The sequence below is a fragment of the Mesocricetus auratus genome, unplaced genomic scaffold, assembly GCF_017639785.1.
Source record: "Mesocricetus auratus isolate SY011 unplaced genomic scaffold, BCM_Maur_2.0 Super-Scaffold_100045, whole genome shotgun sequence".
NCBI lineage: Eukaryota > Metazoa > Chordata > Mammalia > Rodentia > Cricetidae > Mesocricetus > Mesocricetus auratus.
The window spans coordinates 1,105,384-1,130,167 of record NW_024429222.1 but is presented as its reverse complement, the minus strand read 5'-3'; the positions used below and the strand labels follow the sequence as shown (position 1 = coordinate 1,130,167).

At 39.3% G+C, this 24,784-nt stretch overlaps 1 protein-coding gene across 3 annotated transcripts in view; it reads left to right on the top strand.

Annotated features, from left to right (window-relative positions):
- Positions 1-24,784, top strand: part of Itfg1 (integrin alpha FG-GAP repeat containing 1) — a 128,869-nt gene that overhangs the window by 54,557 nt on the left and 49,528 nt on the right. For all 3 annotated transcript variants that reach the window (XM_040735391.1, XM_040735390.1, XM_040735392.1), the window contains exons 7-8: positions 12,198-12,259; positions 15,989-16,070. In XM_040735391.1, coding sequence (XP_040591325.1) covers positions 12,198-12,259; positions 15,989-16,070 — 144 coding nt within the window. The remainder of the gene's footprint in view (positions 1-12,197; positions 12,260-15,988; positions 16,071-24,784) is intronic.

Genomic DNA, 24,784 nt, shown 5'->3' with positions numbered 1-24,784 from the left:
TTAATTATTTAATATAGCTAATAGAATTGAAGTTTTAAAAACATTTTAATATATCTTTATTAGTTGTATGCTTGTGTGTGTGCATGTCTGTGTGTGTGCATGTGGGGGGTGGCAGCGTTAATTATATGTGAGGTATGCATGTGTACACAGAGATACATATGTTCACATTAGTGTCTCTGTGTGTGTGTGTGTGTCCCTGTGTGTGTGTGTCTGTAAATCAAAAGAAAACCTTCAGGAGTCAGTTCTTGACTTCTTTGTTATTGGGGTAGGGTCTCTATTGTTTCTGCCATGGTCAGCTCAAGGAATTTTTCCTGCCTCCACCTACCATCTCTCCATAAGAGTGTTGGAATTACCCATTCCATTACCCTAGGAGTGCTAGGGTTAAGTTGAACACTACTGTGTCCTGTTTCTGTTTTGTTTTGCTTTGCTTTATAAACTTGTGTTCCAGGGATAGAACCCAGGTTTATTCGGCAAGCAGTTTCACTAGCTAAACCCTCTTGCTAGCCCTAACATCTCATTCTGTACCAATGTTATCCTTGTTTTTGTTTACATTTTAGAAGGGAAAGTTAGGGACTATAAAAATTAAAGGTCATCCATCATGCTGAATAAGTTACTAACTTTTTGTAATTATCAACCTCAGATGTCAAAGCTGAAATAGACAGTTTTTATAATTGTCAAGTGTACATAGCATGCCTACTGCATTAATAAAATAAGCTCAGGTCTATGGTTTTGTTTGGGGCCATGTAGAAAGATATATGTCTCATTTGTTTTCAAAAGTGTCTTTTTTGTTTTGTTTTGCTTTGTTTCTTTTTTTGTTTTTTCAAGATAGGGTTTCTCTGTGGCTTTGGAGGCTGTCCTGGAACTAGCTCTTGTAGACCAGGCTGGTCATGAACTCACAGAGATCCGCCTGCCTCTGCCTCCCAAGTGCTGGGATTAAAGGCATGCGCCACCACCATCCGGCTCAAAAGTGTCTTAATTCAGTTTCTTGATTTGATTATTTTATTTTAATGTGTTAAAAAAACTTTAAGAACTATAAAATGTCATTTATTGATAATGAAATGCTTATTTAATTGATTAAAGTGGCACATTTCTGGTACTAGGAAGATGGCCCAGTGGGTAAAATACTTTATATGTAAGCATGAGAATCTCAGTTCAGATCCCAAGATCCTAATAAAGACGAGATATAGCTGCATATGCTCCTAGACACTGCACCGGCACTAGGACAAACAGAACCCATCCAGCCTCGTGGCCAACCAACCTTGCTCCAGGTTCAGTGAAAGACCCTGTCTCAAACATAGTTGAGAGCATAAAGGAAGACACCCAGTGTAAAATGAAGAGGTGCTCATTAAAAAGTTTCAGCATGAGAAGGAAGGGAATGAGAAGCGGTAGGGGGCAGGGGGCGAAAATAACCAATATTGACTCAATATTGACTCATCATCTATGAAATTATCAAAACATGGAAGAAAAGTTTTGAAAATTAGATGGCTAAGCATTTGAGGAAGGCATTCAAACTTCAACCTCTGACCTCCATGTGCATCCATGCACGTGAGCACTCACACACAGGCGTACATGTACAAGTGCAGAAGAGTGACACATTGCTGCCCAGTTTACATGTCACTTCTTCCTTGATGCCTCCCCCAAAGTCATCCAAGCACAGCTAGTACTACAGGGCATAATCTTGAGCCGTGAAGATGCCAGATTTTGATTCCCAGGACCCAGAAGAGAGGTGGAGAAAAGTCCTTTGACTCCCAAAGGTGTACTATAACATGTGAGGGCATGCACAGGCCCTCGTGTGCACACATACACACCCATAAATATAATAAAAGGCTATACATTCTTGAAAACATAGTACATACAAAAGAATACAGACAGTCAATTCAGAGAAACTGGTAAGACAGGCTGTGATATGAATGAGAAATCCAGCAAAAATCAAATTTGCAGTTAAGGAGTCACTAAACAAAACAAAACACCCCCCCAAAACAATGCAAGACCTGAAGAGAAGAATTTTAGATAAAAGTAAGATTACTGAGCATGAAGACCAAACTCTTGAAATAACCCAGACAGATGAAGAAGAATTATTTAAAAAGCACCTTTGATACTTACAGGAGATCACAGAGCAAGGCAGCCTGTGTATTATAGTTGCCTGTGAACCAAAGGGAGAAGGAAAGGAAGGATAGGGAATAGAAAAGTTAAAGAAATTATTCTTTAAAATTTTATAAATCTTGTATTTCTTCAGGAAAAGAACATTAGTAGGACTCAAATAGAATAACAGTAGTAATAAAGGCCCTCTCAGAGGCATATCATAGTCAAACTGTCAAACTCTAACAGAGTCAGAAATCTAAATTTAAAACAATCATTTATAAGGGATCCCCTTTAATTAACAGCAGATTTACTTTGTATAAATGTGATAGGCCAGGAGAGAGTGGAATGATATGTTCATAGTCCTTAAAGAAAGAAAAAAATACCACTGAAGTATAGTATAGCCACCAAAGTTTTCCTTTAGATATCAAGGAGTAGATTTTTTCTTTTCTTAAGACAAGAGAACCCAGAGCTGAAGAGATTGTTAAAAGCACGTGTTCGAGAACCTGGGTTTGATTCCTAGCAACAGATGGCTGAAACCATCTGTAACTCCAGTTCCAGGTGAAGACACATACATGATACACAGAAAAATGTAGGCAGAACACCTCATACACATAAAATAAAAATTAGAAAAAGACAAAACAACTTATGCTTTCTACAACAGGTCTACAAGAAATACTTAAGAAACTCCTACAGGAGAAGCAAAAGGATGGAAGCTTCACCAAGAAGTTATGTAGACATACAAATATCACCAGCAAGGTGTATATACACAGAGAAAAAAGTAATCAAATCCTATCAATAGAAAAAATTACCAAACCAAAAATAGGAACCAGAAAAAGAAGAGAGGAACAGAAAACTACAGAACAACAAGAAAATAGCACATCAAGATGCCAAGAACATAACCTTATTTAACAGTAAGACTTTCAATGTAAATGGATTTAATTTCCCTGGTAAACGATACAGACTATCCCCCTACAGGGGTAAAAATTAGACCCAGTGAATGATATTGTGACTGCAAAAAACTTACTTCATTTGAAGAACATACATAAACTGAAAATGAGGGAGTAAGAGAAGGTATAAAATCAAAATGGAAAACAAAATGAGAGGTAGGTATTTATAAATAAAATGGACTTTAGGTCACAAATTGTAAAATGAAATACAGTTACAATGAAACAGGAAGAAGTGACAATTGCAAACTGATAAGCTTCCAACACTGGCTTACCCAGTTACATACAGCAAACATTGGATCTAAAGGGATGCTGAACACCATAAAGGATGCTGAACACCCAAAGCAACCAGCAGTCACGAGTAACAGGAACAAAGTCAAGGTATCACAGTTCCAGTCTCAGGAGAAACCACAAGATGGAGCGGTACCAACAACATCATACACAAAACAGTGGAAAAAAACGGAAATCTCATCAGAGACCTACAGACTACCAACAACCGCATCAAAATAGTTAACTGGAAAAAGTGTAGCCACTGTAATAAATGAGGGGATACAGGTTACTGACCTAAAATGCCTCAAAGATGAAAAATAAATAGCAAAGGAAACATTAAGATTGAAGAAAATTAAAATACTGGCTATAATTATCTGACAATGGATGTATATCTTGGTATAGAAAGGGCACAAAAATGTAACATAAAGCAAATAATACAACTTAAAAGGCAAATAATCTGATACACATTTCTCAAAAGAAAAAATTGAATGTGTAAATATAAGAAATAATGCTCAACATCATCAATCATCAAAAAACTACAAATCAAAAGAACAATGAGATTCTCTCCACAGTTAGAGCAACTATTATTGGAGAGGAAAAAAAACATGCAAAAAATAGGAAATTCTTCTACACTGCCTTGGAGTGTAAGTCAGTATAGCTATCATAGAGAATAGTGTGGAAGGTCCACAAGAAAATTGGAGACAGAGACATACATACATACATACATACATACATACATACATACACACATACACACACACTTACTATTCACGTCTCCCATCTATGTGCTTTAGTACCCTTTAATAAAGTTGATTTATTCTCTCTCAGGTGTTTGTCTCTGCCACATATCCACTGGGGCCAGTGCACTGCCTCAAACAGTCTGATGACATGGATGTTATTTTTGCCTCTGGTCCTCTTTTGTGAAGGGAAACATAGCAGGCTCCTATAGTCTGTAACCTGGTCACATCACATGATGCAGATATCTCATGAGATATTTCTTCTATTCAAAAGTTCTGCTTTATCTTGTCGTTGAGATTTCACTTACGTTTCTTACAGGCTTTCTTTTTATTTTTTTGCAATATTTTTCCAAATTTCTTACTCATTTAACAATTTTTCCCATAATTTGATACGATTACTTGTCTGTATTCCCTTGTAAGCTCTTTGAATTTCCTTGGGGTTGTCACTTCAAAGTTTTTATGCCCTTCTCCATAACATTTTATTTATGCTTCTAGAAATATTGTAGTTTTTGGAAGCATTATGTTGATGAAGGATGTCCTTCTGTATATATGTTTCTCTTATTGATTGATGAATAAAACACCGCTTGGCCAATAGAGGCAGGAAGATAGGTAGGGAGAGGAGATGAGGAGAATGCTGGGGAGAGAGGAAGAGGGGCACCATGAGGAGACGCCATGTAGGGACCAGAAGAATAGGATGTGCCAGGCATTCTCTGGTAAGATAAGGTCATGTAGAAATACATAGATTAGTAGTTATGGGTTAATAATTAAGACAGAGCTAGCCAATACGAAGCCCTAGCCATCAGCCAACAATTTAAAAATTAATATATGTCTCTGTGTGTTTATTTGGGGCTAAACGGCGACAGGGCCTGTTGAGACAAGAAAACTCCAGCAACATTATGTTGCCTTGTTTTTTTTTGTTTTTTGTTTTTTTCTTTTTGGTTTTTACGAGACAGGGTTTCTCTGTATTGTTTTGGAGGCTATCGGTCCAGCCTGGCCTCGAACTCACAGAGATCCGCCTGCCTCTGCCTCCCGAGTGCTGGGATTAAAGGCGTGCGCCACCACCGCCCGGCCTGTTGCCTTGTTTTTTAATAATTGCTGGTTTGCTTCACTGATAATTTGTCCATCTGTTGAAATTAGTTGTTGTCACCAAGTTTTATAAAAATCTCTTTCAAGGTAGACCACATTCTTCTGAGAATGAGTATGGTACTGATCTAGTTGTCTCTGGTGTTAATTTGATAGGCTTGGTTTCCAGTTGGCACTGTAGATAGTCTCTTTCAGTGGTTTCGGTCAAGGAAAATACCCTAGTCATGGGGTTGAAAGCACTTTAGTAGGAGTAGTGCACACAGCAGTGAGATGGATAACCCTCTATCATGATTCCACGGCAGCCACTCCAGGACTATTGAGAGTGGGAGGTATGTCCTCGGCACCCAAGGCTGAACACCACAAAATGCAAAGGCTTCTTAGCAGTCAGTATTGTGCCTGGTCTTGTGATCCTGAATATTTGGGTCCTTAACCCTGCCTTTTTCCAACCTGCAGGACATTCACCGTGGGTCTGGTAGACACCTAGGAGAAAGATGGAGGACAGGGGTTACAAAGAATGGATGCCAAGACAGGATTCTGATCAAGGCGACAACTTTATTTCACCCCAAAGGGATTTATATAGGGGGAGGGAGGAGGGGAAGGAATGGGGTGTGCTGCAGCTGCAATGAGCCTGGTGGAGCAAAGGTCAGTGGGATGGGTAGGTCCTCCTGTGTCCTCTGGTAACCTAACTGCAGACTCTAACTTTATCTTTCACATTCTACCTTCTATTGTTTAAGCCTATGCCCTAGTGACTAGGCAGATAAGCCACAGGTCTGTTTCTGGAATTTGGCAGAGGTAGCAGCGTGGTCCAGAGTCACGTACTCTCTATGAGGGTTGAGTCATGGCTTCTCTTATGAGTATGTGAGGCAGCCATATCTGGTTGATGGCCGGAGGACCCTGACATCTCCCCCTTTCTGGTTAAACAGATATTAGGTGCAGCTGGAGTATAAATTACCCGAAAACCACAAGGATGGTTTTATGATCGATCTGAGAGGCTTCCACCTTACCCATTTTTGGATTACTTTGCCAGCCGTCAAAGCTCCTGACTTAGGGAGTGAAAGCATCAGAAGGGATCCCTCCTCAATCAGCCATCAATAGGGGTAGTTATTTTTGTGGGTAAAGAGGCCTTCCAAGGCCCCTGGCTGGGGCGACAAGGGGGCCCACGAGTAGATTATATGCCCCATGGGAGTTTGTCTCCTTTTTGCTATGTAGAGACTGGGAACATTAGGCTAAGGTCGCCTTCCTCCTTGCCATTGCTATCCTCAGCTTTCTGATAAGGACCACTCTCTTTCATGGCCAGCCTCTAATAATGAATCTGGATAGGCCTTGCGGCAAGATTTTCTACTTGCTGTTTAATAAGGTCTGTCAGGTGCTTAAGGGCGCATGGGCCAAAAGAAATAAGCAATATAAAGCCTCAGAAACTCCTTTGATAATGTGGGTCTTTGGTGGCTCTAGGAGTGGTGCTGCTATATGGCCCATGATAGAACTATGTGGAAACAAGGGCCAGTGAGGGGCACATACTCAGATTTCCTGATAACACATCATGATAGTAGCCAACATCAGTAACAGGAGCCTTCGAACCCAAGAGGTTTACTCTTTGGAGTGGCAGCATGTACTTCACAAGGCCATACACCAACAATGGCCAGTTGTAGAGGAAGTTGGGGTTAGAGGCTGCTGTGTTGTCCTTAAGTCCGGTGGTAGCAAACAGCAGCAGCAGGTAATAGGAGGGCAGAGCCAAGTGCCTTGCGTTTCAGGGCCGAGTCACTGTCCTTTACTATGATGAACAGCCTGTTTTCTATAGTGTAAGACACTGAATGATGTCTGTCCTCTAGGGTCATGTGAATTCTAACAATGGTTTGGTTTTCAAGATGGGACCATGCTACAACAATGTGGACCTGGGTGCTACAAACTCACAATCCAAGTTCTTTGTTTAAAGCAAAGCTGCTGTGCCAACTCTAGGCAACTCATCTAACTGGGAGGGCTCCACAGTTCTGTAGCTAAAATTGCTGGCATCTTCACCGGTAGCATCTGCTAGGGGTCTCATTTATCCTTTCCACTAATGATCAGTCTCCCCAGACAGAGAACTGAATGGTTGCTTCCAGTGTGCTTTGTTCCTCTTTGTGTGCTGCCACCCCAGGTTTCTGGATCTTCCTTCAGCCCCTCACCTTGAAATGCTGCTGCTCAGTTGTCTGAGCTCTTCTGAAAGAACTGACCACTAACTGCCTCTGTTTGGCCACTGTGAAGTCATCCACACTTAGTGTTTAATTGCTAACCAACCAAGCTTGACCATCATGGCTTTCTTCTCACATTGTTGACAATATAGCCATAGCTGTTGAATGCACTGTCCTCACAGTTAGAATTTAGCCCACATTCATGTAAAAGCCTGAAATATTAGATACCAGAATACTATCTCAAGATAGGGAGAGATATCTTTGCTGGTCTCACTCTGCTGTTCGTCATATTAGGTAGTCCAACTCTACATTCTCGTCTGCTTTTCTCAGTCACTTTGTATAGCAATTGCTATTAGTTTGGTTCCCTGGGAAACAGACTCTGAGAAGCTTCTATGTAGGAAGTTTCATTCTAGGAAATAGTCTATTAATGAATGAGAAGGAAAGGAACCAGAGCTGCATTTTTATCCAATGTCAGTTAAACTACATGGGAATGAGCGACCCCCCACAGGGTTATTGTGAATTCTTTGTGTGTCCATGATCTTGCCAATAAATTGCTCTTTCCAGTGAATTGTCGACTTCCCAAAACCTCTTCTTTAAGACTGTGTAATAGCAGAATTTCTAGCAGCTCATCAGGTAAATCCTTCATTCCTAAGAGGTGATCTGGGAGCATCTATTACCATTATCTTGGGTGTATTTCCTTTCAGTCTATTGTGTAACGTACCTATTAGAGAGAGTGAGGCTTTGTTGCTTTGTTGACTAAGCTTTTTTCTTTTTTTATTACATTTATTGATTTTATATGTGTTGAGGTGGGGAGAGTACACTCCTGTGGCAGCCAGAGAACAGTTTTCTAGAGTGAATTAGCTGCTTCTATCGTGTGACCCTCAACTTAAACTCTGGTTATCAGACTCAGTGGCAGTCATAATTAGCTACTTAGCCATCTCTTAGGTCTCTAAATCTTTTATTTATCTTTTAGAATTTTATACATAAGAACTAGATTTATATCATTTCCATCTCTTCCTCTCCTCTTTCCAACTTTTCTTAATGTCTCTAATACCATCTTTTAATGGGGGTTCATCTATTTCTGTTATAAATGATAAAGGCTTCCAACAATCTTTCAAATTCATGACCTAGTTATTTATTTATATGTGAGTGTATGTATGTATGCACATGTACACTTGTGTATATATGAATACAACCTTTTGAGTCCATCTACTGTGTTATTCATATGTGTATTTGTTTAAGACTGACTACAGGATTGACCTATGAAATCAGGGTTATCAGGCTTGTCCCTGGAGAAGACTGATTCTAATATTTATATATGCACATATACACACAGATACATGTATATATAGATCCAACCTTCTGAGCCCATTTAGTATTGTTCATATGATTGTGTTTAGGACTGACTTCAGGAGTATCTGACTATCAACATTATCAGACTTGTCACTGAAAAAGACTGATTCTTCCTCACTGAACACACATCAGTTGCCTTAGTTCTTTAGGGATATGGCCTTGTAAGAGGCCTCTTTGGCATGTCAGCTAGTGTTGTCATTGTGCAGGTTATTGTTGCAATTTCTTGGATGAAGCTTCCCCATCATATGTAGAAGACACTATCTTGTAGCCTATATTCTAAAGTTTTTTTTCTAATAGTTATTTCATTCACTCTGAAATATGCTTCTTTATATGAGTTATTAATAATTAATTATCTCTATACTATTTCTCCAAATAATAAACATTTTCCATAACCTCTTTACATAATTCAAAACTGAAATGAGATTTTTTTAATGTATCTACAAGGCACTTCAAATGTAGCTTTACTACACTTGCTGGTGTAGCATCAGTGCTTTCCAGGGCTTTAACAAGCAGGTAGTGAAACTATGAAATAGTAGCACTGTATGTTATAGTTCTTAAGGTTTCCAAATATGCATAAAGCAAGAAGTTCATAATTTACTACATTTTATGAAGTCACTATAAGACTCATACAGTACCAGCTAGGAAAAGGGAATTGTCTTCTTAAGAGTGGCAATAAATTGCTGGCTGTTACCTACTCTTTGTGGTAACAGAGTAGCTCCAGGCCCCTGAAGATCTGCACTGAGTCTTTGGATCCTTGTCTGGAAGATGCTACCTCATTTACCACTAAGCAGGCTCAGCATTTTAGCAGCATGAGCCATTTAGTCCGTACAACTCTGACCTGTGTCCTGTTGTGCTATGGTAGAGGCATAAGTGCCTATCTTCTGCATTTACTGCTTTCAGGTAACTCAGGGTTTCTATCAAATGCTTCTTTAGTGACTCTGAAACTTCTGAGTAATGATCCTCATCAATCCCAAGTCACTTTAATACACTGATTACTGCCCTTCCTTCCTTCCTTCCTTCCTTCCTTCCTTCCTTCCTTCCTTCTTTCCTTCCTTCCTTTCTTCCTTCCTTCCTTCCTTTCTTTTGTTTTTGTTGGTTGGTTGGTTGGTTTTAGTTTTGGGGGGGTTCTTTGTTTTTTGAAATAGGGTTTCTTTGTACATTCCTGGCTGTCTTGGAAACTTGAGCTGTAGACCAGGCTGGACTCAAAACTCAGAGATCTGCTTGCCTCTGCTGGAACTAAAGGTGTGTGCCACCACCACCCAGATATTACTACCTTTTAAATCATTTAAAAGCATTATTGTGCCATTATTGTGTTCATTCTTCTTAGTAGTCACCATGATCAGTGTATTAGTCAGGGTTCTCTATAGTAACATAATTTATAGAAGAATTAATATATATGGATTTATTAGAATGCCTTACAAGCTGTGGATCAGCTAATCCAAAAATAGCTACCTATGAATAGAAGGTCCAAGAATCCAGTGGTTGCTCAGTTCAGGAGGATGGATGTCTCAGCTGGTCCTCAATGTATGCCAGAATCCCAAAGGAGTAGATTCTAATGCCAGTGAAGGCATAGACTTGCTAGTGAGACAAGAGTAAGCCAGAATAAAACAAGGAGGAGAAAAAAAAGCTTTATTCCATGTCCTTTATATAGACTTCTAGCTTAAGGTGTGGCCAGGATTAAAGGTGGGTATTCCCACCTCAAAGATATGGATTAGAAGTAGATCTTCTCTCTTCAAATGATTTAATTAAGCAAAACATATGTGCACATCTATTTTGGGTTTTTAACCAAGAGTAGCCATCACAATCAATCACATTTAATTGCTGAATAATAATTTGAACACATACTCATTCCAAGTTCATAGAAACCACAGAGATGAGAATCAATTAAGCAAGACTCCCATCCCCAAGAAACTCCAAAGACATATGTGAATTCAGAATGTCACCCATGGAATAGCAATGGAGAAAATGCTATGCCTCAAAGAAAGAGCTGAAAGGAAAGGGAGAAACCTGAACCAATTTGAAGAATTAATTTACAAGGTGGTTCTGAAGTAGGAGAGTGTCTTAGTTAAGGTTGTTATTTCTTTGATGAAATACCATGGCCAAAATCAACTTGGAGAGTCCACTGAGGAAAGCCAAGGCAGGAATGAAACTGGGCAGAAACTGATGCAGAGGCCTTGGAGCAGTGCTGTTTATGGGCTTGCGCTTCATGGCTTGCTCACCCTGCTTTCTGATAGCACCAAAATCAGGAGCCCAGAATGATTCCACCTACAATGGTCTGAGTCCTCCCACATCAATCACTAATTTTAAAAAAGCCCTACAAGCTACATCCCAATCTTACGAAGGCATTTTCTCAATTGAGGTTCCCTCCTCACGGGTTACCTGTGTCAAGTTGGAATAAAAGTAGCCAGAACAAAATGCAAGTATAAATGGAATGCACATTCAGATGCAAGCAGATATGGGGGAATACGGTAAAATCTAATGGCAACTTCTCTGTTAGAGTATGTCTATGTTAGTAGTAGGGAAGGAGCAGAGAAACAGATAATAAGGCTTTCCCATGGAAAGTAGGAGGTGTTTACTACCATCCAAATAAAAGGAGTGAAGATAACTTTGCATTTTGTTGATTGTTCTAAGTGCAATATGGAGGATGTATAGCAAAATGAAAGGAGATTGTCAGTAGGTATATCACTACCCAAATCCCAAGTATGCCTGTGACTATAAAAGTTATCAGTCATCTTCATCAGATGTTATAATTCTCTGTTCTAGAGTCAGTGTCTTCAGCCTGATAGCAAATGCTGAAGTATTTAATGTGTAGACATAAAAATTATTCTCCCTGGAGCCAGGAGTTTGAGGTCAACTAATTAAAAGAGTGAACAAATTAGTGTTCATTGAACCCAGCTATAATTACATATACCACCTTCATAAACTTGTATAAAATTTGACACAAAATAATGTGACTGTTAGTTTGCTAAGCACCATGTTGGGGAAAAGCATTTCTTTAAAATATTCATGGTCTCAAGTCACAATGAATAATAGCCATTTTAGAGCATATGAGAGTGAAACCACTTTAAAATTCCAAGAATGACCTGTTAGACTTTAGACCTTTAATGGTTACTGGGTATAACTGCTATTATAAAAACAATAATCCTATCCCTCAAATAGATGCTCATTCACCTGGCCTTGGCATTAAGAAGGTGTTGGATTTCACTGTAGACCTGTTGTTTTTTGTGCTTTGCAAATCACTTCCTGTAGTATAGGCTTATGAAGCATCTCTACAAAAAAGGAACAGAAAGAAAAAGCTGGAAATAATTGTCCCTGAAAATACAAATTGCTTTGGAAGGTCTCAAAGCAAATGTGCTCTAAACAAGGAAGATTCCATTTCCCTTAATTGTTCTAATTCAGGGTTGTCTGCTTTTTAAAAAATATGATCAAACCTTCTAAAATGTAGCCATACAATTTATGTTTAGGTAGAATTATATTAATAACCATTGCTTCCGCCTGCTTTTAAATGTATACATCTGTATGACTACAAAAGTTTACATCTCTGTATGTTTTCCTTCTAGATTTATTTCTCACGACATTGACTGCCTCGAATACCTATCAGTTTGAGATATGGGAAAATCTGGTAAGAAACCCTTCTCTGGAATATTTTTAAATCCTCATTTTCCATAAGGGCACACAGTATCATAAAATGAGATCACTGTGATCGTTTGGTTGGTTCCAGTAATAAACAGAACAGCATTAAGAGCCTTTGGCTGCATTGCTGCACTCAAGCCCTGAATGCTGAGGAAAGTGATTTGTTAAGCATCAGGTCCTCTGTAGGTTTTTAGGTGTGACTGCCAGTTAAAGCAATAAGCCTCCTCTAATGGGGCTGTTAACAGGACCCCTGCTGGCCTGTCAGCTGTTGACAGGGAATACTGACATTTAATTTTTCAGCTTGGTGATTTGTGAACCCCTTTTTTAAGTAATTTTTTTCTTCTCACCTTTAGGCATACATAATTACATAGAGAACTCAATAATTGGGAGAGATAAGAGAGGATGGTGTAGCATAATCAAATACATTATATATCTATGTGAACGTGTCAAAAACCAAAATTAGTTTTTAAAAGAATAATTAAAAACAACTGACAATTTACTGCCAGGTTGACTGAGATTAAGGAGTCTTTCCCTATAGGTGTTAATAGTTAATAAAAGGTTTTCAAGGCAATTTCATGATTTGATTTTTAGCTTAATATAAATCACATGACAGATAAATTACTGAACTGCAAGCTACCTGAAGTGTCAAAGCTTGATTTCAGGCTGCATAGTGGAAAGTGGAATTCAAGGCCAGTAAAAATGGCCAACCCAGTGACATTGTCACAGATTAGTCAAGCACGAAATTCTCTTTCCTCATGGAAAATGGACTAATAGTCTGCTGGATAGAATGTCTGAGAAGAAAGCATTGTTGCAGAGTGAGCATCAAAATTTAGTTTTAGATCTTTTTATTTCCTACCTAATTATTCCTGATTATTCCGTTGCCTTTTATTCAGTCCATGTTAAAGCCATACCCTAGATTGTATGAGAATCCTGAGAGTGAATAATCAGTTCTAGCAAATGTACTGCACAAACTTGTGGGAAGAGATTGCTGGAAAGTCATTTCTTATCACAAGGCGGGTGATGCTGCTCATGACTCGTGAAACTGGGATTCCTGTTTAAAGGGGATTGAATCTCTGACTGCCTCTAGTGACTCACGCAGTTGTTTTCAATGGGGAAAGGAAAGGTGAGAAAGATGAAGAAGAACACAGTAACCTTGGTCAGTCACCTGGTCCTTTCAATGTAACTGCACTTTTCTGCCTGATGATATAAATCTTGTTAGTACATTTTTTATAGTTGATACTAAGACTCCTACTGCTAGAGAACACTTGCTTGAAGATGGCCTTTCATTCCTACCACTTGTGAGCTTTGAGCACACAAGCCGTTTGGTTAGTTTATACTGGGGATGGGCAGGCAAGCCTCAACACAAATAAGCAGATTTTGTATATGAGATTATGAAACAGTTTTACCTGCATAGGATCCTCTCATTCTAGCCCGATTTATACATAATCAAGCATAGCAAATGAAGGTTCACGAAGAATACAGATTCTTGATTGATATCTTTTATCTTTAACAATTTTTCCTTTGAAGAAAACAATTTTTTTTTTGTTTTTTTCGAGACAGGGTTTCTCTGTGGCTTTGGAGGCTGTCCTGGAACTAGCTCTTGTAGACCAGGCTGGTCTCAAACTCACAGAGATCCTCCTGCCTCTGCCTCCCAAGTGCTGGGATTAAAGGCGTGTGCCACCAATGCCCGGCGAAAACAAATATTTTTATTAACATAAACTAAGTTGTTTTAATACAGTGGCAGGGTCAAAGAATAGCCATTAAAGTAAAAATTATTCAAACACTTATGGATAAAAAGCTAGTCATGGTGACACATTTCTTTAATTCCCATCACTTGGGAGGTTGAGGCACACATATCTCTGTGAGTTGAGGCCAGCCTGCTCTATATGGCACATTCCAGGCCAGCCAAGGCTATATGATACCCTGTCTCAAGCAAAAATCAAAAATAAAGCAAATAAAACAGCCAGGGGCTAAAGAGATCACTCAACTGTTAAGAGCACAGCTACTCTTCCAGGGACCCTGGGTTTAAGTTCAAATATCAGCACCTACATGGTGGGTGGCTCACAGGTCCAGTCCTAAGTGATCCAATGCTACCTCTGGTCTCTACAAGCACTGCGTGCATGTAAATGCACAGATGTATATGCAGGCAGAACACTCATACATTTAAAAATACAAAATCTTTTTAATTAAACACTCGCTAAAGATGGAAAGACAGATTTGAGTTAGGGAGACTGTTTACACTGGGGCTTTGATATAGGGTCAAGAATATCAGGCTCAGCTTCAAATAAAAAAAAAGGGAAATTTTTATAGCCAAGGAAGAAAAGAATAATGTCACTAAGAGGAAAGGGTGATCTTTGTCTGAACTCACCTAACAGGAGCCTCACTCAAGGCAGGCCAGGGCTATTGTTAACTGAAGCAAGTGGGGATTCTGACTAACCTAAATAGTTATATTTTTTAATTTTGTAAGAATGGAAATGAAAGGCTAAGTTTGGGCTAAGTAGAATTCCTAAAAGAACCTACCAGAAATTACACAAAGAGAGACTCTGTATCAGTATTCACTGAGTATATCACTAACATAAATGAAGGAAAACATATCTTGAAAATTAACTCAATCAGTGACAGAGTGGTCAAGTACTTTACAGTAATATATCAGGTGACCAAAAAGAACCTCAAATGTATAAAACCACAGTAAATAGCTGAAGCTACAGCGAGTCTTTTTTAGGGCAGTATGCATGCTCAGCTCATGATCAGGCTCTGGGAATGCAGGTGTGCGGCCCAGGAGGACAGGCTCTGGGAATGCAGGTGTGCGGTCCAGGAGGACAGGTAAGACTGATATGCCAATGCCTCCTCACTAGGAGATGTGACAGAGATTGAGCCTTATATTACAAAGCCAAAAAATGAGGAGCAGTTGCTTCTCTCTGACCCACCCAGGATTAGCAGTGAAGGCTTCAAGAAAGATTTGACCTTTGAAATGACTGGTAGGGTTTTAATAATAGGAAGTCAGAGACGAGGACACAGGCAAGAAGTGGAGTGTACAAAAGTTACCAAATGCATTCGGGGACAGAGGAATAAAGAAATAAAGAAAAGCAAGATTAGCAAAACTGCTTTAGACAAGATTAGTATGGTCTTGACTTGTAAACTAAGTAATTGGGTCTTTAGTAATCTACTACAAAGCTATCAAATTATTTCAGACTGAGAGGAAGATGAATGGAGCTTTCATTACCCCACTCCACATCAGATGGTTTGGTGAGAAAACCTGGGAGTGGTACAGTAACATGAGCAAGGCTGACCGTGACCTAGGGAAAGATGGGTTACTTGGAGTGTGGTGTGGGCACTGGATGAAGCAGGGTAGCTGTGAAGGGTAGAATGTCTGTATGTTAACTTGTGCCGTGCTCCTACCACAGAAGTAGAAAGGGCAAAGGAAATGGCTAAGAGAGCAAAAGCAGCCCACACTGTAGAAGAGTGGGTCACAGAGCTGACTAGAGGTGTGGAGCAGCGCTGCAGGGCTGAGAAGCGACATGGACCGTCGCAGAGGACACACACGCTCCACACACGTCTTCTGAGGCTCACCATGGCTTCCCTGATCATCAAAGTGGATCGGAGACTGGGGTGCCTTTAGAGAAAGAGCAAAAGGATTAAGTCATTTTTCTCTTCAGTTTTCTGCTTGACAAATGAATGCATTATAATGTCCTAATTGAAATTTTTTTGGCTTTGACAGGGTGGAAACTTCTCTCTCAATAATGTCTTTGAAAAACCTAAAAACCTAGTGGTGATTGGACAGTCAGCATTTGCAGACTTTGGTAAGACTGTTTTTGTCTCTCAATGCCCCCACAAATCAACACAGCAACAAAGGCTAGAAATGATCAAAGTAACAGGTTAATCTCATTTCTACCTCCCTGCTTTCTCTTATGTGGTTATGTAGTTAAGAAGTAGTGAACAATAAGTTATAGAATGATAAAGAAGAAACTAAGTAAAGGATTATTACCCAGTAAAGTTTTTTTAACAAAATGTTTATGAGAATTTTTGTCACAGACTTTCTTAGTTTGTGTAAAATTTATTCCATCTTCAGTTACATAAACAACTTCTTTAGAAAAGTCATATAATTGTACAAGATCGTTAACTCTTACAAATTAAATGTAAAACTTAGACCTCTGTTATACTTGAATTGCTGTACCAAAAACAATGTAATAAAGCTGAAGTTTTGAAGATTCTTGCCTTTATATAAATGTAGTATAAATAGGAAGACAAAGGATAAATATCCCAAAAATAAATACAAGAACAATGAAAACAATTCCCACAAGTAAGAGGGAAAGGAAACTATAGTTCTTTTCTGATTATGGAGTTGATACCACAGGACAAGTGAAAACTATCACATGGTTGGACAGTGGGAACTTGGATTGCACTTGGAGGCACCTGTAAGGTTCAGCTGAAAGTCTGAGATGGCATGGAAATGGTGTGGTTAGTGACCAGTAAACACACCAGTTTGGCTTGAATAGAGTGATTTTGCAAAAATGTAGAAACATACAGATTTACTAAGTGCTTTGGGTTATCGAAATGATTACAGACAAGCAAAGACTGCTTTTATTCTGTAGAATTTGTGGGAAATAGAAGTATTTTGAAGAGTTCTTAGTTAAAACCACCTTTATATATTGACTTCAAAAATAAAGTTGAATGAAGCCTTTGCTCTAGTGGGATGTGCTTAAGGAAATGCATTTTGGACTTTGGGGGGACTGTTAGAATCTATGAGGTGCCTCAAGTTTCCTGTCCAAAGAGAGGCAGCTGGAAGCAGTTTCAGGACACTTCCTTCTAGAGATGGAAACCAGTCAGGACTGTAATTACAGCCACATGAGTAAAGGAAAAGGCAGGTGCAGGGACAAACGAAGGAAGCACCAGTGAGTCAGATGGTTGTTTGGACACTAGAATAAATGAAACGTTCATTTGTTTTTAGGGTTAGTAGTTTTATATTTATGATTGTTTTGCCTTTGTGTATGTATGTATATATACTGTGTACATGCCTGGAGTCTGTGGCAATCAGAGGATTGCCTGAAACTGGAGATGCTAAGGGGGGGGGGGGGGGGGAGTGGGAGCTGGGAAGAAGAGAGGGGGAGAAGAGGAAGAGAGAGTAGGTCATGGGGGAACAGGAAGGTTGAGTTGGGGGGTACAATAGGGGGAAGAGGGAATCATAGGTTCGAAGATAGATCAGGCACCAGTGTGACCTCTAGTGATCTAAAGGGATGACACCAACTGGCAAGCTAAGCAATAGTGGAGAGACCACCTCAAATGCCCATTCCTGATAATGAACTTGATGTCTATAGCCATCCTGGAGCCTTCATCCAGTGACTGATGGGAGCAGAGGCAAACACCCACAGTTAAACACTGAACTGAACCCATGGAACCCAGTGTCAGAGAGAGAGGAGCAATGAGCAAATTGGCAAAGTCTGGGCTGGCAAAACCAGCAGAGACAGCTGATCTGAACAAGGGGGAGCTCTTGGACCCCAGACCGACTGCTGCGAGGCCAACATGGGACTGATCCAGACCCCCTGAATGTGAGAGTCAGTGAGGAGGCCTGGACAACCTATGTGGCCCTGGGCAGTAGATCAGTGTTTATCCCTGGCATACAGACATCGTGTGTCCATAACACAAAGAGGGATGCTCTCTCAGCCTGGACTCTTAGGGGAGTACCTGGATCCTGCCCTGAGTGAAATGACAGACTCTAGATATCCCCTATGTGGAAGGAAATGGAGATAGGGTGGAAGGCTGGGGGATTGGCGGGGGAGGGGAGGGAGAGGGAACTGGGATTGACATGTAAAACAAGCTATTTAAAATTAAAATTAAAAACAAGAGTTGTATGCCACCATGTGGTGCTGGGAATGGAACCCACATCCTTTCCAAGAGCAACAAGCACTGTTAACCACTGAGGCAACTCACCAGCCCTCTTTAAAAGTAAAATAAATTTATTCTGAAAGACCTAAAGAATAATAATGTTACAGTACATAAAGATGTGTAAATAATGAAATAAAGCTGGATTGCATATATAGGTGCTTTAACCCTGTCACATTAATAATGTGGATAGAAACAAAGCTGGAACATTTAATAACTCTATGCAAAGAAATAAAAACAAAGCAAGTTGGAGCCCAAAGATCAGATGTTAGATGAGCCCTCTAAGGAAAGCGTAAAACATAAACTGACAGGACCAAGACAAGGAGGGCTGAAGGTGGTCAGGACCATTGCGGGCAGAAAGCGTGAACTTGCTATATATGACTTCAAAGTTTAATAATCCTCTTGCCTCTGCCTTTCAAGTGTTCTGATTACAGGTGTGTCTTGCCTTGCCAGCTGTGGAAGACATTTTATGTCTCACTCTATTTCATCTGTATCTAACCTTTAAATGATAGTGTTAGTTTTGTCTCTTCCTACACACGTTCAGAACATCAAATTTCAAACACGTTACAGAATTTCAAATAAGTGACTCTTTACTAGATTATATAAAACAAAAACTTGATAAAAAATAAGGTGTGTTTTTCCAACAAAAATTATATAGGGAAAATATTTATTTTGTATGCATGTGATGTAATGTGAAAATCAACGAAAAGCTGTATAGCTGTGTAGCTCAGTTGGTAGAGTGTCTTCTTGATATGCACAAAGTCCTGGTTCAGCCACTAGTACTAAAATAAATAAATAAACAACAAAAAACAGGCATATTTTTGCACTTGAGGATTAGAAACAAGACATACAAAATTAAAGGTGAACTGCAACTATATAGCTAGTAAATTTGAGGCCAGCCTGGTCCATTTGAAACCTCTGGTAGTTTGAATAAGAATGACCCCACACCAGAGGCTTATATATATGAATGTTTAGTTACCAGGGAATGGCACTATTTGAAAGGATTAGAAGATTTAAAAATTGTGGCCTTGTTGGAGGAAGTGTGTCACTAAGGGTGGGCTTTGAGGTTTCTCAAACCCATGCCAAGGCCAGTATCTCTCTGCCTTTTTGCCTGTGGATCAGGAAGTTGTTCTCAGCCACAGTTCCAGTATCATGAATGCCTTCATGCTCCCTGCCATTATGATAACAGACTGACCCTCTGAAACTGTAAGTTTCCAATTAAATGCTTTCTTATATAAGGGTTGCCTTGGTCATGGGGTCTCCACAGCAGTAGACACTAACATCAGACCCTATCTCAAAAAGCAAACAAACACGTGAAAGGAAAAACAAAACCTTATATAGGATATTGATATTTTAAAATATGAAATGACTTCAAAACTCTACATATTATATATCCATATCTGATATTTTCATGTATCAGATCATCATAATGTCTGGTACCCAGACATCCATGTTGTTGTCTTAGTCTCCAGGCATCCTACCTAAAGGGGGAAGGAAAACAGAAAACTTTGTTATCCATGAATATTAACATAGTGGAAAATACCAATCGATATAATCATAGTGACATTGATTGCTAGCACCAAATCTGATACTGCTGTAGCTACCATAGTAGATAATAAGTATTGAGAAAATGCCACCATAAGGTTAGCTTATGAAATCTGCATGATGCTTGGTAAAAATTTTCTTGTAATTTCGGCTTAACCATGGTAGATCAGAAATGACTGTATCAAAACAGCACTTAGAGCATTCAGATCCCCTGGCTTTACAGACAGGTTGTTTAGTAGCAGTTTGACAAATTTCTATTTTCTTGTTGTTACTTGATGGGGAATAAGAAGTCAGATAAGCCATGTATAGAGATTTAAATTTTTTATTTCATTTGTATGTTAATGAGTGCGTGAATGTGGTTATTGTCTCTTACAAAATTTAATTGCATTAAATTTTAAAAATTACATGCAATCAGTAGACAAGCAATAGCTATATCATAAATAAGTTGAATAGGGGATGCTCTAGGTATAGTTATATGACTCATTTAAGGATACTTTTAATTACAAATTCTTAAGTTAATACTGTTTCTGTTTATTTAATTCTTATAGTTGAAATTTGGCTGTCTTGTTAAGTCGCTTCATTGTTTTCTGTTATTATTAAAGAGTACTGAATTCCAGTGAAAACCATCAATACAGCAGAAAAATCTTGGAGATCTTAGATACTAATATGCAAATGAAATACAAATGACATAACAAGCTCTGGAGACCCACCAGGTTTAACTATTAGCAAAGCCTTGTTTCATCACCTTTTAAAAGCTGGACATTGGGGTCATTGAAGGAGCCTATGTCCATAGCATCTCGCCTCACCAAACTATTATTGTAACTTTTCCAGCTAACTGGTCTTGTTGTGTTTTCCAAGTAGTCCCTCCTGTACCCAATTACCCTTTCTCATCCCTCCTTATAAAATCCTCTTCCTCTGGATGTCCTCTGATTTCACTAAAATGTCACTATTTCTTGGAGGCCTTCATTGACCACTGTGTTCAAAATTGAAAGCCATACCCCCAACACTGTGGACCCTATTTTCCTTACCTAGTCTATCTAACATACTATACATCTGTTGAACCCACAAAAAATGTTCTCTATTGGTGTGGTTTTTTGCTGGTTTTGTCAAGTCTAGATCTACTTACAATAATATTTTTGAGATTACAATTACGTCATATTCCCCGTAATTTCCTTTTGTCTAAGTCCTCTCATACATCCCTTCTTGCTCTCTTTCAAATTCATACCTCATTTTTAATTAATTGATAGTGTGTATGCATAAATACATAAATATAACCTGCTTAGTCTGCATAATGCTCCTTGTATGTATATTTTCAGGGCTGACCATTTAGTATTGGATAAATAATTGGTGTGCTTGTCCCTGAGGAAGACTATTTCTCCCACTCTCCACATTACTTGTTTGTTTTGGGCGGGATTGAAGCCTCCTGGGCTTTCCCTATCCATATTTGCATGTTTGTTGTTGTTCTTCAGCTCATAATTATATTGATGAGACTTTGCATTAGTCAGAGTTCTCTACAGTAACAGAACTTAGAGAGAGAGAGAGAGAGAGAGAGAGAGAGAGAGAGAGAGAGAGAGAGAGTGTGTGTGGGTGTGTGTGTGTGGGGGGGTGGTGAGGATTTTTTTAGAATGGCTTACAGGCTGCAGTCCAGCTAATCCAACAATGTCTGGCTATGAACAGAAAGTCCAAGAATCCAGTAGTTGCTCAGTCCCTGAGGCTGGATGTCTCAGCTGGTCTTCAGTGTTCTCTGGAATCCCGAAGAAGTAGGCCCTAATGCCAGTGAAGGAATGAACTTGCTAGCAAGGCAAGAGCAAACAGGCAAAGAGCAAAGGATTCCTTCTTCCATGTCCTTTTTATAGAGGCTTCCAGAAGAATGTGTGACCCAGATTGGAGGTGGGTGTTTCCAGTTTAAATGATCTAGATTAAAATTATGTCTTCGACCTCAACATCTGTATTAGAAGTGGATCTTCCTACTTCAGATTTAGCAAAAATCCCTCACAGATGTGTCCTCTATTTTGGGGTTTTAGTTAATTCCAGATGTAGTCAAGTTTATAATGAAGAATAGCCATCACAAATGTTATGGCTGTAGCTTCTCTGATATTCCTTGGAGACACAATGCCACTGCAAATTCACTGTTCTTCTGACTCTTAAAAATTTTTGCCCTTCTGGAAATATCCTTAGCATTTTGGGATCAGGGATCCTTAGGGTGATATTTGAAGACGTTTAGGTACTAAATTTGAACTTGAGTCTTTAAAATCTACTAGGTAACCAATGGAACTTTTTCATTTGCTTAAAATAATTCATTAAAACTACTTAGGACACACCCTTCCCCAGGGTCTAGCCAGGTGAATGGATGGAACTAGAAATCATATTGATTGAGGCAATCCAGAAAGACAAACAGCACATGTTCTCTCTCATATGAGCCTCCTAGCTTTAAATCTTCAAATATGAGTTCATAACCTAGAGGAACTGTAAGTGAGTGTGAGTGTTACAGCTCTGGAGCTACAAAGGTGTCCTGATTTATTGGGAAGCCAGGCAACCTAGATCCACAATTGGACAGCTCTGGAGGGGTAGAGCCCAATAGGATAGCTCATCCCTGGAGGAAAAAGTGTCCTGACTTGTCTGGAAGCCAGGCTACCTGAAGCTGGGGTGCTGTGGGGGATGGTCTCCCCTCAGGGTATAGCAATCCTACTCCTCTCCTGAAGAGAGCCATTACAGCTGAGTTCTGCTCTGTACCCCTAAGGAAATGTCCTAGCAGAGCTATCTACGTCTTCTGCACAATATGCTACTTCGACTACAGACTGTTAAATGGGAAGCACCTGCAGAAATGTGGCAATCTCCGGCTCCAGCGAAAAGTTGTTGCTTTTCCTGCTCAGCCTTGCACAACCCCCTAAGGGAGCATCTCAGCAAGGTTCTTCTATTCTGCTCTGGCGAATGAAGATCTTCACTCAAGACTCTGCCAGGGTGGAAAAAAGCAAGGGGCTTATATAGGGCTTCTTAGGGGCAGAGTTTTCACGGGGAGGTGTTTTTCTGCTCAGGAATTAGTTAGTTTAATTGGTCAGGGGCAGAGATGGCTCTGGTTTCAGGGACAAACTGTTTCTTTCACTGGTCTGTTTTAAGTTTTCTGGCTCTAGTTTCAGCCCAGGGCATATTTCTTCCACTGACTGATTCTAAGACAAAGTGTATTTCTTTGGCTCAGGCTTCAGAGTTGGGGTATGTTTCTTAGGGTCTGGGTTCAGGGCTAAGAGTGTTTCTTTCACTGTCAGGTTTCATATCCAGGGTATGTTTCTTCCACTGGCTCTGGGTTCAGAGGCAGAGTGGATTTCTTTGGATGGCCCTTTTACCCTATAGTAACTGCAGAAACCAGGAAAGTCAAAGGTGAGCATTGTGGGGGTGAGGGAGCAACAGAGAGGGGAATAGCACATTACAAGTGATCTGAAGAAGAGAATGGGAAAAAAATTTTCATGTTTTCATTTTTCTACTTCTTGAGCTCTGACCATTGAAAAACATGTTAGCTTAAGCAGTTTTTAACATTTTAACAGAAAATTATGTTTATACAGCTTCTTAACATCCTTTTATATCTTTATACTGACAATTTTGTTTGCATGTGATTGAAGTAAAAGCAACCAGTTTAGACTTTCTAACTCTATCACTCCAAAGAAAGATAATAATACTGTTATAAATTTTTAGTACAACAAGCATTGCATTTATACACATTTCCATGTGGCATACAAAGTACTGAGGTGTTCTTAGAGTAGCCCTGGAACAAATACTAAATGTAATTCATCAGTATTTCCATTCCATGTCACTGCAGATTGCCGCCTCACATCTCCTGTAGCAAACAGTTTTAGTCCCAGAATTTCTATCTACTTTGTAGCAAAAAAAAAAGTTGTACAAGACACGTATTATGATGAGTCATGGATGCCAGCTGTGGGTCTGATAAATACTTCAAATGCTTTCATTGAAAATGGCAGTTGTGGTTAGTGTAGTCAACTTGAGAAACCCTAGAATGGTGGGAGCTGAGTCTCTGAGCATGCTGGTGAGGGACTGTCCTGATTTTGTTCGTTGCTGTGGGACCACCTGTGTTGGTTGTAGGAAGGGAATCTTGAACTGATAAACGTGGGAAAGCCAGCTGAGCACTGGCATGCATGCCTTCATTGCTCTCTGTTCTGAATATGATGGCCATGTGACCAGCCTCCTCAAGCTTCTGCTGGTGTGACGTCCCTACTCTGACGGACCAGAACCTGGAACTGTGAGCTGAAATGAACACTTTCTCTTAAGTTGCTTTTCTCTAGCTGTTTAATCATAGCAACAGGAAAGGACACTAAAGGGAATTTATATGAGAATTATAAATTGCTACTTTAGAGTTTGAATTTTTTATACATACTCAGCATCTAAAGCTGTTAAATATCCTTAAGGAAAAACTGGAACCCAGTGTCCCTGAAGCCTATGTATAGGTTTTTATGTGATAAATTCTTGACTTGTGAATGAGTTTTTGTACAAAGCCATACCTCAGACTTAATTACGATGTCTCAAAACTACTGTACATTTAACTGATTTTAGTGATGCCTATTAGTGTGAATGCAAAATTATCCCTTTGAAAATAAAATTTCTGTACAATGATGACTTTTACACTGTTGCACATATTTTATAATTTAATGGATGTCTTCAATATTTTGTAATATAACACTACTTAATTGAACATGGATCACTATAATTCCACTCTGGTTAGTATAACAACCTATTTTAGTGCCCTGCAAACTTAATAATCTCCTCATTCTTTGATCTCTACAGCACTGTAATAGTGACTACTAAAGACACCTTATCTATTCTTAGACCTAATAGATTCATACATCTAAGAAGATGGTAAAATGTATTTCTCTCCAGCAAATTGTACCTGAGAGGAATTCCCTGATGTCAGTCAGCAATATAGAAGCCTGTGAATTGTATGAAGGGACTAAATGTCTTGTGCTATTTTCAAACAAGTCTGGCTGTGTGAACTGCCCTTTTTCTTCGTTCTACAGCTCTGTACTGTTCATTCTGTATAAATGCTTCATCCAATTAATTAGGAAAATCAGAGCTATGTTGTTTC